Source organism: Rhinopithecus bieti, unplaced genomic scaffold (assembly GCF_001698545.2).
Source record: "Rhinopithecus bieti isolate Rb0 unplaced genomic scaffold, ASM169854v2 scaffold_41709, whole genome shotgun sequence".
NCBI classification, from domain to species: domain Eukaryota; kingdom Metazoa; phylum Chordata; class Mammalia; order Primates; family Cercopithecidae; genus Rhinopithecus; species Rhinopithecus bieti.
This window is the reverse complement of record NW_016817151.1, coordinates 545004-559304: the sequence shown is the minus strand read 5'-3', so window position 1 is coordinate 559304 and position 14301 is coordinate 545004. Positions and strand designations below refer to the sequence as shown.

The following is a 14301-nucleotide window of genomic DNA, read 5'->3' as shown; positions in this document are numbered from 1 at the left end:
ATATGTGCCCAGCTGCACTTTGTTTAGTCATAGCTTTGCAAATGATTCTGGTCAATGCACAAGTATAATTTCTCTGCACTTATTAAAGGCTTTTACTGCAAGACCCAGGACAGGGTAAAATCATTTTTTCTTTGTACTACTCAATATAAACTAATAAAATGTGACTCCCCAACACACATTATTCAATCCAGAAATTGAATACCTGTGGTGTGCCACAATATTAAGATATGCAAAGGGAGCTACAGAGATGAATAAGAAAAGATTCATCTTTATTGAGATGTTCATGTATCAAAAATATTCTTTTAACATATTTTAATCCCAAACCTGTATTTCTGTTTTATAATCCTTTGGTTCTTTTCTAATAATGGTATCGATTGTGTTTTGTTCTCGTAGACCAACAGGGCCACAGATATTTTATAAACTGATCAATTCTCTTTGATAGCTTCCACATTTCTCTAAGTCAGAACTGGTGAGTAGAACATTTTTTTGATGGATAGAACCTGTTGTGGGTTTAAACAAGCCTGAACTTTTGAAAACACATGAATCAGTCACTATGGTGCCTACGCTATTACTTTCTCCTGTATTTCGAATCAACAGTCAAATTCAAGAAGCATTTATTGAGACATACTGTGTGCAAGGGATGGTGCTAAGCAGGAGGAATGCAAAAATGATTGACCCCTCCCTCAAGGACCCTTCAGTTCAGTCCAGGAGGCAGACACACTCACAGAAATAGCTTCAGGTTCGCCTGGAAAATGTGTTCCAATGAGCTATGAACAGAGAGGAAACATCCTTGCTGAACAGGGGATTGGAGCAGGTCTTACAGAGGTGGTGATGAAGAATGATTAGGATTTCAACTGTCAGACAGGTAGGGGAAGGCTCTCCAGGCCCAGGGAAAAATAGCGAACACGAATGTGCAGGCTTGCTCCAGGGTTCTTATTCTAAGTAGCCCAGTTCAGCCCAACTTGGGGAAGGAAAGAAGATGGGGATACAGGTGGGGCTAGATCATAAAAGGTTTTGAATTGTAAATGAACAGTCTCCCCAGTTCATCCAGGACCCCACCAAGATTTTAGTAGAACCCAGTGGGAAAAAACAACCCCCAAGGAAGGATAGCACTGAAAAAAGTGCTCCAGGATCTCCACCCTGAGAGATAGAAAAGCCAAGTTCATTCAAGCTGTGTGAATTACATTCCAGTTATACTCTCACAAACACCAGCGCTGTGCTTTAAGCCAACCCCCTTAGACTGAATGCCCCATTTATATAACAAAAAGCCTTAGAAATTGAAAGAATAAACTGATGGGTATATGGGTGTTCACTGTATAATTCTTTTAATTTTGTGAATATTTGAAATTTTTTATTTAAAAAGCTAGAGAAAGTAAAGACAGCATAACCTATCAATTCAGCCTCCAACTGCAAGGTAAAGGAAAAAGAAAATGAAACTAATTTATATTAAAAATATGGACTTCATGTGTAAATGTACAGCCAGATGCACTAAAAGACATAAACACTTATAGTATAGTAGTAGTTGAATGACTGCCAATGCCACAGCCCAAAATGCAGACAGACACAAGTGTGTGTTGGCAATTTAAATGCTATGTAATTTTCTCAAACAGTGAAGAAAAGCACTGTTTTCTCTCCATTTCACAGTAATTGCATTCCTAGGAAATTTGTTGTACATTAAGACTATGCCAAAAATTACTTTGTGTTTACATATAAAACAACATTGAGTGCTAGGCACTGATATTTACAAACAGGTTTTTTTTTCCTCCAACCCAGGACAATTAGTTCTTCAGGACTGTCCCAGGCTCTGCAGGACCTGACATCCCTGGGCCCTGTGCAATAAAGGTCAGGAGTGCCCCCATCTTTGTGGCAACAAAAAACTCCTCAAAGGATTTCTAAAGTGCTGTCTTGGGGACAGGAACTCCTACCATCTTTGGGAACCTCTGGTTTAAGCCATAGAAACAGATAGATGAGATACCTTAGAAAGAAAAAAATGTGCAGCCAAGGTAAGATTACCTCACTCTTTTGAAAAAAGAATGTTAGATTCTTGGACTCTTCACTCATCACCGTTGCTAGCAAATTTCTTCATTACCACTAGCTTCTAAAGCCTGTTTGTTTGCAAAAACAGAAGGTTTGCTTGGCTTTCTTGTGCTTCTTTCAGTTCCCTCTATTTAATCTCTTAATATAGCTGGCTGCTTGATGTGGAGTTTTAGCTAGACATGGTGGTTAATATGTGTGAATTCTTTCCCACACTTCCCACCCCATGGGGGTTTCAGTTCTCACTGCAGTGTGTCGACTGTCAGAACGAACTTAATACTAGATTCCCATTCAGGGCTGTGAATCCTTCAGTAGAATCAGCTCTCCCCTTCGGGGATATCGTGACGGTTGTATAGCGTTCCCTCCACACATCTCACATTCAGGGGATGTGTTTGAAGTTAAGAGAAAATGTCACATAAGGAGCACCATCTCCCTCCCTGCCTTCTGTTTTTCAACCTATGAGTCCTAAATTTACACGCCAAATAAGAGCAGCGGCCCTACAGGAGGCAGCATAAGAGAAAGCAGTTATTCTCCACGTGTATTCCTCAGGCTGCCAGTGGAGCATCACTGGAAGGCTTGTTAGAAATGCAGATTTTAGGCCCCACCCCAGACCTACTGAATGGGAAACTGGGGGTGGGGTACAACACTGTTTAATTTAACAAGTCCTCCAAGTGATTTTTTTTTTTTTTTGAGATGGAGTCTCGTTCTGTTGCCAGGCTGGAGTGCAGTGGTGCGATCTTGGCTTACTGCAACCTCCGCCTCCTGGGTTTAAGTGATTCTCCTGCCTCAGCCTCCCGAGTAGCTGGGACTACAGGTGCATGCCACCATGCCCAACTAATTTTTGTATTTTTAGTAGTGACGGGGTTTCACCTTGTTGGCCAGGATGGTCTCCATCTCTTGACCTCACGATCCTCCAGCCTCGGCCTCCCAAAGTGCTGGGATTACAGGCATGAGCCACTGCACCCCGCCCAGGTGACTTTTTAATTTGCCTTTTTAAAATTGTTACATAATATTTTATATATTTATGGGTTATATGTGATATTTTGTTACATGAATAGAATGTGTAATGATAGGATATTTGGTTTTCATTTCTACGTGTTGGGAACTATAGTCATCCCACTCTGCTATTGAACATTAGAACTTACTTCTTCTAACTGCATGTTTGTACCACCCATTAACCAACCTGTCTTCATTTCCCCAGCTCCACCCATATACCCTTCGCAGCCTCTGGTATCTATCACTTTCTGCTTCCATGGGATCAACTTTTTTAGCTCCCACATAGGAGTAAGAACATATGACATTTGTCTTTCTGTGCCATTTGTTTTTCATTTAACATAGTGACCTCTGGTTCCATCCATGTTACTGCAAATGACATGATTTCATTCTTTTCTATGACCAAATAGTATTCCATTGTGGATATATAGATATATATACCAGTGATCCTTCTCCCTTCCAAGTAGCTGGGACTACAGGCACACACCACCACACTTGGCTAATTTTTAAATTTGTTTTGTAGAAATGGGGTCTCACCATGTTGCTCAGGTTGGTCACGAACTCCTGGGCTCAAGCAATCCTCCTGCCTCAGCCTCCCAAAGTGTTGGGATTAGAGGCATAAGACACTATGATTGGCCCTTTTAAAATCTTTTTTCTTTATTTTTGTCTGACTGGGTTATTTCAAAAGACTTGTCTTCAAGTTCTGAGATGCTTGAAATAGTCTATTGTTGAATCTTTTTTTTTTTTGAGACGGAGTCTGGCTCTGTTGCCCAGGCTAAAGTGCAGTGGCGCCGTTTCAACTCACTGCAACCTCTGCCTCCTGAGTTCAAGCGATTCTCCTGCCTCAGCCTCTCGAGTAACTGGGATAATAGGCATGCACCACCATGGCCAGCTATTTTTTGTTTTTTGTTTTTTTTTGTATTTTCAGTAGAGACAGGGTTTTGCCATGTTGGCCAGGCTGGTCTTGAACTCCTAACCTCAGGTGATCCACCCACCTTGGCCTCCCAAAGTGCTGGGATTACAGGCGTGAGCCACTGTGCCTGGCCTCTATTGTTGAATCTTTTAAGTGTATATTGTATTTAATTCAATGAATTCTTCAGTTCCATAATTTCTATTTGGTTCTTTTTTATAATATACATCTCCTTATTAAATTTCTCATTCATATTCATATTAAATTTCTCAATCCTAAATTTTCTTTCTGATTTGTCATGTTTTTCAGTATTCTCTTGTATCTCATGGAGCTTCTTTAATATCAATATTTAAATTTTTTTCTGGGATTTAATAAATTTGTTTTTGATTGCGATCTGTTGCTGGAGAATTATTGTATTCCTCTGGAAGTGTCATATTTTATGGCTTTTTCATGCTTCCTGTGTCCTTGCGTTGATATCTGTGCATCTGATGTAATAGTCGCTTATTACAGTTTTTTAAATTTGCTTTCATGGGGTGGACTTTTGGTGTTGGGTAAGTAGGGCACTTAGGCTTTGATTCTGGGTGCATGCAGTAGTACAGTCTCTGTATGATTTTTTTTTTTTTTTTTTTTTAGCTGTAAACAGCATCAGTGGTGTCTGTGATTTTCCTTGGTGGCTTAAGGTGTGGTTGTTAATGAAGACTTTTCTGAAGTTTTGCTGGGGACCCAGGGGATTTTTGATACAAGGGAAGGTTTGTGAACCACTGATAAAAGAAACTTGGGTCCAAAGGTTATTGCAATCATTTTAAAAGCTTTGTTACCTTGAACACCTTTCTCTTTCATATGGTAGTCTTCAACCCTGGCATCAACCCTTTAAATTATAAACACCTGGGGAGTTTTTAAGACTACCTGGGCCCCAAAGCAAACCAATCAAATGGGAATCTCTGGGAAGGGGCACAGACATCTGTGTTCTTAAACCCTCTCCAGTGAATTCAGGTGCAGTGAGAGCCAAGCCTCAGCAGTAAGCCTCAGAGTTCGTCCTCTTCTGTAAAGTGGGGATAATGCCCCTGTCTCTCTCTGAGTGAGCAGTAGTGCTGGGAGAAATAGGTGAAATGAGTTACATATGTATACATGATAAATTAAGCCACAAGAAAAATAATAAAGAGCTTGAGGAAGAATGAGCCTTTTCTTCTGTGTTCTGCAGTCCTTTACTCACCAGCTTCTGTAGGACTCCTGGCTCTGTGACTGCATAAGGTAGAGCTATCCATGAATCCCCTCCAGTATGACTTACATTTAATTTTCTTCTTCATTTTAAAGGGCTGAATCTTGAGCCAGGATCCCTAGATTTTAAGTGTTTTCTTCCCCCATTCCTTGTCACTGGCCCTGGTACCATTTCTATATCATCCCAACACTTGCCTCAACTCAACAGAGGACTGATAAGGTTCAGATTTGTGCTAGTATCTCCATTATTACACCATAAAAATTGTAGGCCTTTAATATTATTTTAGGTTCACTACTCCTGAAACTAACAGCAGCAGGGGGAGAGTAAACATTCTTGGGGCAGAACATCCTGTTACCCATCATGTCCTCTGTGGGTAGAACTGGGGCTGTGCTGTCAGCCAAGACCGGAGCTTTGATGTTGATGTTTCCCCTTGAGGCAGGTCTTAGGCAGACCAAGAGAAGATATTGTTTATATCTCTCAGGAGACAAAAAAAAAAAAAAACAAGTCCTTGGGTAAGGTATAGAAGGAAAGTTCAGGACCAGGTGCTGTAAAAAGTTTTACTGTTTACTCTGGGCTCAGTAACTTAGGAAAATTCTGAATTCATAGAATTAATTAATTTGACCAACATCTTTCGAGAACCTTTGTGGGGTCACCAAAAAAGAAAACAAAAAAGATTCAAATAGTGATCTCAAGAAGCTTATAAGTAAGTAGGCTATGTATAGTTGAGTAATTATCCCAGTTGAGGAATGAAGAGGGGAGGACTTATGGGAAAGCAGAGGAAAGATAGCTGCTTAGGCTGAGATGTTTGGAGAAGGCTGCATGGAGAAGGTGAATATAGATGGAATAACTAACATACTCTGTCCCAGCTCAAATATCATCCCCTCACTGAGTCACCTCCCCTGAATATGCTGTCTAAATTACCACCTCATTATTCCTGTCTTATTTTTCTTCGTAACAGTTATTACCTGACTTTATCTCTGTTTTTGTTTGTTTGTTTTGTTTTTTTTTTTGAGACAGAGACTTGTTCTGTCACCCAGGCTGGAGTGCAGTGGCTATCTTGGCTCTCTGCAATCTCTGCCTCCCAGGTTCAAGAGATTCTCCTGCCTCAGTCTCCCAAATAGCTGGGGTTACAGGAGCTCGCTACCACACCCGCCTAATTTTTGTATTTTTACAGGGTTTCACCATGGTAACCAGGCTGGTCTCAAACTCCTGACCTCAGGTGATCTGCCCGCCTCGGCCTCCCAAAGTTCTGGTGGCATGAGCCACCGTGCCCGGCTGTTTTTGTTTTTTTGTTTTTGTTTTGAGACGGAGTCTGGCTCTGTCGCCCACGCTGGAGCACAGTGGCGCGATCTTGGCTCACTGCAAGCTCCACCTCCCAGGTTCACGCGCCATTCTCCTGCCTCAGCCTCCTGAGTAGCTGGGACTACAGGCACCCACCACCTCGCCCAGCTAATTTTTTTTTTTTTTTTTGCATTTTAGTAGAGACGGGGTTTCACCGTGTTAGCCAGGATGGTCTTGATCTCCTGACCTCGTGATCCACCCGCCTCGGCCTCCCAAAGTGCTGAGATTACAGGCGTGAGCCACCGCGCCGGGCTGCTCGGCTGTTTTTATTATTGGTAAATAATGCTAAAAGGTAAGTTCCATCAGGGCAGTTCCATCTCTTTTGTTCATCCCTATCCCCAGCACCCAGAACAGCATCTGAAACACAGTAGACACTCAATAAATGGAATAAATGAACAAATGGATAGATAGATGGATACACTTTTGTTTCATAGGGCATCACAGGAATTCGTTTTGCTGGAGGAGAGAAGTGCTACATTAAAGCGCAAGTGAAGGCTCGTATTCCTGAGGTGGGCGCCGTGACCAAACAGAGCATCTCCTCCGAACTGGTGGGTACCAACATGCCTGAGACAGTGAGACTGCTTGGCAAACATTGCTTGAAGGCACAACCCTTTCGGTTTTATTTTTTGTTTTATTTTATTTTTATTGAGACAGAGTCTCACTCTGGAATGCACTGGCGCTTTTGGCTCACTGCATCCGATTCTCCTGTCTCAGCTTTCCAAGTAGCTGGGACTACAGGCACGCCACCACGTCCAACTAACTTGTATTTTTAGTAGATACGGGCTTTCACCATGTTGGCCAGGCTCTTCTTGAACTCCTGGCCTCAAGTGATCTGCCCGCCTCAGCCTCCCAAAGTGCTGGGATTACAGGAGTGAGCCACCACGCCCAGCCTAAAGGCACAACCCTTTTGGTTTCTAGTATCTGGATAGGTTCATGACTAGATCGTAAATTCTATTTCTTCTCTGCCAAAGGAATTTAAACTGTTTTTGTCCTACTGGGGTCAAGGGATTCTTCTCACGTGATATAGCATATTTAAACGTTTTGGGAAGCCACATTTTAAAGTGCATAAAGGGGCTGGGTGTTCATATGGCCTTATTTGCCTGCGGTTAGGGAACTATCTGGTCTGTGGTTAAGACTCCACAATAGAGACAGGCATGGTGGCTTACGCTGGTAATCCCAGCACTTTGGGAGGTCGAGGTGGGCAGTTCATCTGAGGCCAGGAATTCGAGACAAGCCTTGACAACACAGCAAAACCCTGTCTCTACTAAAAACACAAAAAATTAGCTGGCCGTGGTGGTGCGTGCCTGTAGTCCCAGCTACTCAGGAGGCAGAGGTGGGAGGATCACTTGAGCCCAGGAGATTGAGGCTGCAGGGAGCTAAGATTGCACCACTGTACTCCAGGCTGGGCGTCAGAATGAGACCCTATCTCCCCAAAAAACAACACAAAAACCAAAAAACAAAAAATAAACAAAAGAGACTCCACAATAAAGACAAAGGACTCCACAAGATAGAGTCTTCATTAAAGAGACCCACGATAGCAGATCACACAGCCTCCACTGGAAAGCAGCCACAGGTTACTCATCCCCCACCCCAACGCCAGCCAGCTTCACTGAGGGTGGTTCTAATTGTTTTGCCCTACATTAAGCTGAGATAGCTCCTCCTACAACTTCTTCCCACTGGTTCAGTTTCAGCCTATTGAAGCTACACAACGTATATCCAATTCCTTTTCTATGTGTCAAACCTGTGAGTTTTTAAAACATGTTTCTTTCATTTATTATTAATAACTTGTCTTTGAGCTTGATTTTTTTAAAAATTTACTTTAGGAATTGCATACAGTGTTCTAAAGACACATTTAACAATAATACCTTACTTTTAATGGTGGTTTAGGGCTTACAAAGTGGTCTCATTGATTATTGTCTTTTATTTGAGTTGTGGCAGGAGAAGGTGGAGAGAAAATGGGCTTTGAAGTCAGAAAAACGTAGATTTACATCCTAGCTCTCATACCCCCTATGGATATTGTCATCTGCAAGCTGGGGGTATGCATACAGTACCCATGGCCCTGAATCTACTTGATGGTTGACAGATGGCTGCTGCTTATTGTTAATTTTATTATGATCATCTTTGATCCTCCCAGTATCCCTGAGAGGGAGGTAAAGCAAGTATCAGCTCCCTCAAGGCAGAAGAGGAGAACTATGGGTAAGCAAAGGTGCCTGGAAACTGCCTGATTTTTTGCCCCCATAGGAGCAGCTGCAGGCGGTGTCTCAAAACAGAACAAAACAAAAGCTAAAAAACAAACCTGTGAGTTTGTAAAGCTGGCTACCATTCCTCTGTTTTCTCTTTTCTACTCTGTTTCCCATCCATCTTGTGAGATGTATTCCAGACCTTCCTTGCTCTGGTCATTCTCTCCTGATGGTGTTCCAGCTGGTTCCTTATGAGCTGCGCTGTTCAGAATCAAAGGCCATCTTCTCGGTGCAAATATGTTATACCAAGTACAAAAATGGGACCAAGACCTCCTTTGTTCTGACCCTTGAGCTTCTCTTATTGCATTACCATGTTTTATAGTCATATCCCTCAGTTTCTGTCATGAAGACTTCAGTGAACTATAATCCTTGCCATTTTCCCTATAAATGGACCCAGAACTTGTTCTCTCCTGCCTTCAAGGACCAATTCCCCAACAATGGCTGACCCAGACTTAATCATAAGTTTGCAGTATATTTTCTGGGTTTTTAAATATAGTTTTCCCTGATTTTTTAAAAAAATACTTTGTTACTGTAGGAAATTTGAGAGAGACATAAAAGTATATACAGAGATGGCCAAATAGGAACAGCTCCAGTCTGCAGCTTCTAGCATGATCAACACAGAAGGTGGGTGATTTCTGCATTTCCAACTGAGGTACCTGGCTCATCTCACTGGGAGTGGCTAGACACTGGGTGCAGCCCACAGAGGGCAAGCCAAAGCAGGGCGGGGCATTACCTCACCCAGGAAGCTCAAGAGGTTGGGGAACTAACTCCCTCCCCTAGCCAAGGGAAGTTGTGAGGGACCATGCCATGAGGAACAGTGCCTTCCAGCCCAGATACTATGCTTTTCCCATGGTCTTTGCAACCTGCAGACCAGGAGATTCCCTTGGGTGCCTACACCACCAGGGCCCTGGGTTTCAACTGGGTGGCCATTTGGAAAGACACCGAGCTAGCTGCAGGAGTTTTTCTTCATACCCCTGTGGGGCCAGGAACGCCAGCACGACAGAGCCATTCACTCCCCTGGAAAGGGGGCTGAAGCCAGGGAGCCAAGTGGTCTACCTCAGCAGATCCCACCCCCATGGAGCCCAGCAAGCTTAGATCCACTGGCTTGAAATTCTTGCTGCCAGCACAGCAGTCTGAAGTCAACCTGGGACACTTGAGCTTGGTGGGGGGGAGGGGCATCCACCATTACTGAGGCTTGAGTAGGCGGTTTTCCCCTCACAGTGTAAACAAAGTCGCCAGGAAGTTCAAACTGGGCAGAGCCCACTGCAGCTTTTCAAAGCTGCTGTAGCCAGACTGCCTCTCTAGATTCGTCCTCTCCCGGCAGTGCATCTCTGAAAGAAAGGCAGCAGCCCCAGTCAGGGGCTTATAGATAAAACTCATATCTCCCTAGGACAAAGCACCTGGGGGAAGGGGCAGCTATGGGCACAGCTTCAGCAGACGTAAACGTTCCTGCCTGCTGGCTCTGAAGAGAGCAATGGATCTCTGAGCACAGCACTCAAGCTTGGCTAAGGGACAGACTACCTCCTCAAGTGGGTCCCTGGTCCCCTATGCCTCTTGACTGGGAGACACCTCCCGGCAGGGAATGACAGACACCTCATACAGGAGAGCTCTGGCTGGCATCTGGTGGGTGCCCCTCTGGGACAAAGCTTTCAGAGGAAGGAACAGGCAGGAATTTTTGCTGTTCTGCAGCTCTGCTGGTGATACCCAGGCATACAGTGTCTGGAGTGGACCTCAGCAAACTCCAGCAGACCTGCAGCAGAGGGGCTTGACTGTTAGAAGGAAAACTAACAAACAGAAAGGAATAGCATCAACATCACCAAAAAGGTTATCAAAACAGAAATCCCATCCGAAGGTCACCAACATCAAGGAAAACCAGTGCAAAAGGCTGAAAATTCCAAAACCAGAACGCCTCTTCTCCTCCAAAGGATCACAACTCCTTGCCAGCAAGGGAACAAATCTGGACAGAGAATGAGTTTGACGAATTGACAGAAGTAGACTTCAGAAGGTAGGTAATAACAAACTCCTCTAAGCTAAAGAAGCATGCTCTAACCCAATGCAAGGAAGCCAAGAACCTTGAAAAAAGGTTAGAGGAATTGCTAACTAGAATAACCAGTTTAGAGAAGAAATTAAATGATCTGATGGAGCTGAAAAACACAGCACAAGAACTTCGTGAACCATACACAAGTATCAATAGCCAAATCCATTAAGTGGAAGAAAGGATATCCAAGATTGAAGATCAACTTAATGAAATACAGCATGAAGATGAGATTAGAGAAAAAGAATGAAAAGGAATGAACAAAGCCTCCAAGAAATATGGGACTATGTGAAAAGACCAAACCTATGTTTCATTGGTGTACCTGAATGTGACAGGAAGAATGGAACCAAGTTGGAAAACACTCTTCAGGATATTATCCAGGAGAACTTCCCCAACCTAGCAAGACAGGCCAACATTCAAATTCAGGAAATACAGAGAACACCACAAAGATACTCCTCGAGAAAAGCAACCCCAAGACACATAATCGTCAGATTCACCAAGGTTGAAATGAAGGAAAAAATGTTAAGAGCAGTCAGAGAGAAAAGTCAAGTTACCCACAAAGGGAGGCCCATCAAATTAACAGTGGATCTATCGGCAGAAACCCTACAAGCCAGAAGAGAGTGGGGGTCAATATTCAACCTCTTAAAGAAAAGAATTTTCAACCCAGAATTTCATATCCAGCCAAACTAAGCCTCATAAGCATAGGAGAAATAAAATCCTTTACAGACAAGCTAATGCTGAGAGATTTTGTCACCACCAGGCCTGCCCTACAAGAGCTCCTGGAGGAAGCACTAAATATGGAAAAGAAAAACTGGTACCAGCCACTGCAAAAACATACCAAATGGTAAAGACCATCAACACTACAAAGAAACTGCATCAACTAACGGGCAAAATAACCAGCTAGCATCAGAATGATAGGATCAAATTCACACACAACAATATTAACTTTAAATGTAAATGAGCTAAATTCCACAATTAAAAGACACAGACAGGCAAACTGGATAGAGTCCAGACCCATCAGTGTGCTGTATTCAGGAGACCCATCTCACATGCAAAGACACACATAGGCTCAAAATAAAGGGATGGAGGAATATTTACCAAGCAAATGGAAAGCAAAAAAAAGCAGGGGTTGCAATCCTAGTCTCTGATAAAACAGACTTTAAACCAACAAAGATCAAAAAAGACAAAGAAGGGCATTACATAATGGTAAAAGGATCAATGCAATGAGAAGAGCTAAATATCCTAAATATATATGCACCCAATATAGAAGCACCCAGATCCATAAAGCAAGTTTCTTAGAGACCTACAAAGAGACTTAGACTCCCACATAATAATAGTGGGAGACTTTAACACCCCACTTTCAATATTAGACAGATCAATGAGACAGAAAATTAACAAGGATATTCAGGACTTGAACTCAGCTCTGGACCAAGCAGACCTAATAGACATCTACAGAACTTTCCACCCCAAATCAACAGAATATACATTCTTCTAAGCACCACATTGCAATTATTCTAAAATTGAACACATAATTGGAAGAAAAGTACTCCTCAGCAAATGCAAAAGAACAGAAATCATAACAGTCTCTCAGACCACAGTACAATCAAATTAGAACTCAGGATTAAGAAGCTCACTCAAAACTGCACAACTACATGGAAATTGAACAACCTGCTTTTGAATGACTACCGGGTAAATAACGAAATGAAGGCAGAACGAAAGATGTTCTTTGAAATCAATGAGAACAAAAACACAATGTACCAGAATCTCTGGGACACACCTCAAGCAGTGTTGAGAGGGAAATTTATAGCACTAAATGCCCACAGGAGAAAGCAAGAAAGATCTAAAATCGATACCCTAACATCACAATTAAAGAGAACTAGAGAAGCAAGAGCGAACAAATTCAAAAGCTAGCAGAAGACAAGAAATAACTAAGATCAGAGCAGAACTGAAGGAGATAGAGATATGAAAAACCCTTCCAAAAATCATTGAATCCAGGAGCTGGTTTTTTGAAAAGATTAACAAAATAGAGAGACCATTAGCCAGAATAATAAAGAAGAAAAGAGAGAAGAATCAAATAGACACAATAAAAAATGATAAAAGGGATATCACCACTGATCCCACAGAAATACAAACTACCATGGCTCAATAAATTCGGTATTGATGGAACGTACCTCAAAATAATAAGAGCTATTTATGACAAACCCACAGCTAATATCATACTGAATGGGCAAAAACTGGAAAAATTCCCTTTGAAAACTGGCACAAGACAGGGATGCCCTCTCTCACCACTCCTATTCAACATAGTGTTGGAAGTTCTGGCTAGGGCAATCAGGCAAGAGAAAGAAATCAAGGGTCTTCAATTAGGAAAAGAGGAAGTCAAATTATCCCTGTTTGCAGATGATATGATTGCATATTTAGAAAATCCCATCGTATCAGCACAAAATCTCTTTAAGCTGATAAGCAACTTCAGCAAAGTCTCAGGATACAAAATCAATGTGCAAAAATCACAAGCATTCCTATACACCAATAATAGCCAAATCATGAGTGAACTCTCATTCACAATTGCTACAAAGAGAATAAAATGCCTAGGAATACAACTCACAACGGATGTGAAGGACCTCTTCAAGGAGAACTACAAACCACTGCTCAAGGAAATAAGAGAGAACACAAACAAATGGAAAAACATTCCACGCTCATGGATGGGAAGAATCAATGTTGTGAAAATGGCCATATTGCCCAAAATAATTTATAGATTCAATGCTATCCCCATCAAGCTACTACTGACTTTCTTCACAGAATTAGAAAAAACTATTTTAAATTTCATATGGAACTGAAAAAGAGCCCGTATAGCCAAGACAATCATAAGCAAAAAGAACAAAGCTGGAGGCATCATGCTACCTGACTTCAAACTATACTACAAGGCTATAGTAACCAAAACAGCATGGTACTGGTACCAAAACAGATATATGGACCAATGGAACAGAACAGAGGCCTCAGAAATACTGCCACACATCTACAACCATCAGATCTTTGACAAAACTGACAAGCAATGGGGAAAGGATTCCCTATTTAATAAATGGTGTTGGGAAAACTGGCTAGCCATATGCAGAAAACTGAAACTCGACTCCTTCCTTACACCTTGTACAAAAATTAACTCAAGATGGATTAAAGACTTAAATGTAAGTCCTAAAATCATAAAAACCCTAGAAGAAAACCTAGGCAATACCATTCAGGACATAGGCATGGGCAAAGACTTCATGACTAAAATACCAAAAGCAATAGCAACAAAAGCCAAAATTGGCAAATGGGATCTAATTAAATTAAAGAACTTCTGCATAGCAAAAGAAACTATCATCAAAGTCAACAGCCAACCTACAGAATAGGAGAACAAATTTTTGCTATCTATCCATCTGACAAAGGGCTAATATCCAGAATCTACAAGGAACTTAAACAAATTCACAAGAAAGAAACAACCCCATCAAAAAGTGGGTGAAGGATATGAACAGACACTTCTCAAAAGAAGACATTT

The 14301-nt window shown here is 42.0% G+C and overlaps 1 protein-coding gene across 2 annotated transcripts in view; it reads left to right on the top strand.

Annotated features, from left to right (window-relative positions):
- Positions 1-14301, top strand: part of CNMD (chondromodulin) — a 35880-nt gene that overhangs the window by 8513 nt on the left and 13066 nt on the right. For both annotated transcript variants that reach the window (XM_017855904.1, XM_017855903.1), the window contains exon 4: positions 6932-7045. In XM_017855904.1, coding sequence (XP_017711393.1) covers positions 6932-7045 — 114 coding nt within the window. The remainder of the gene's footprint in view (positions 1-6931; positions 7046-14301) is intronic.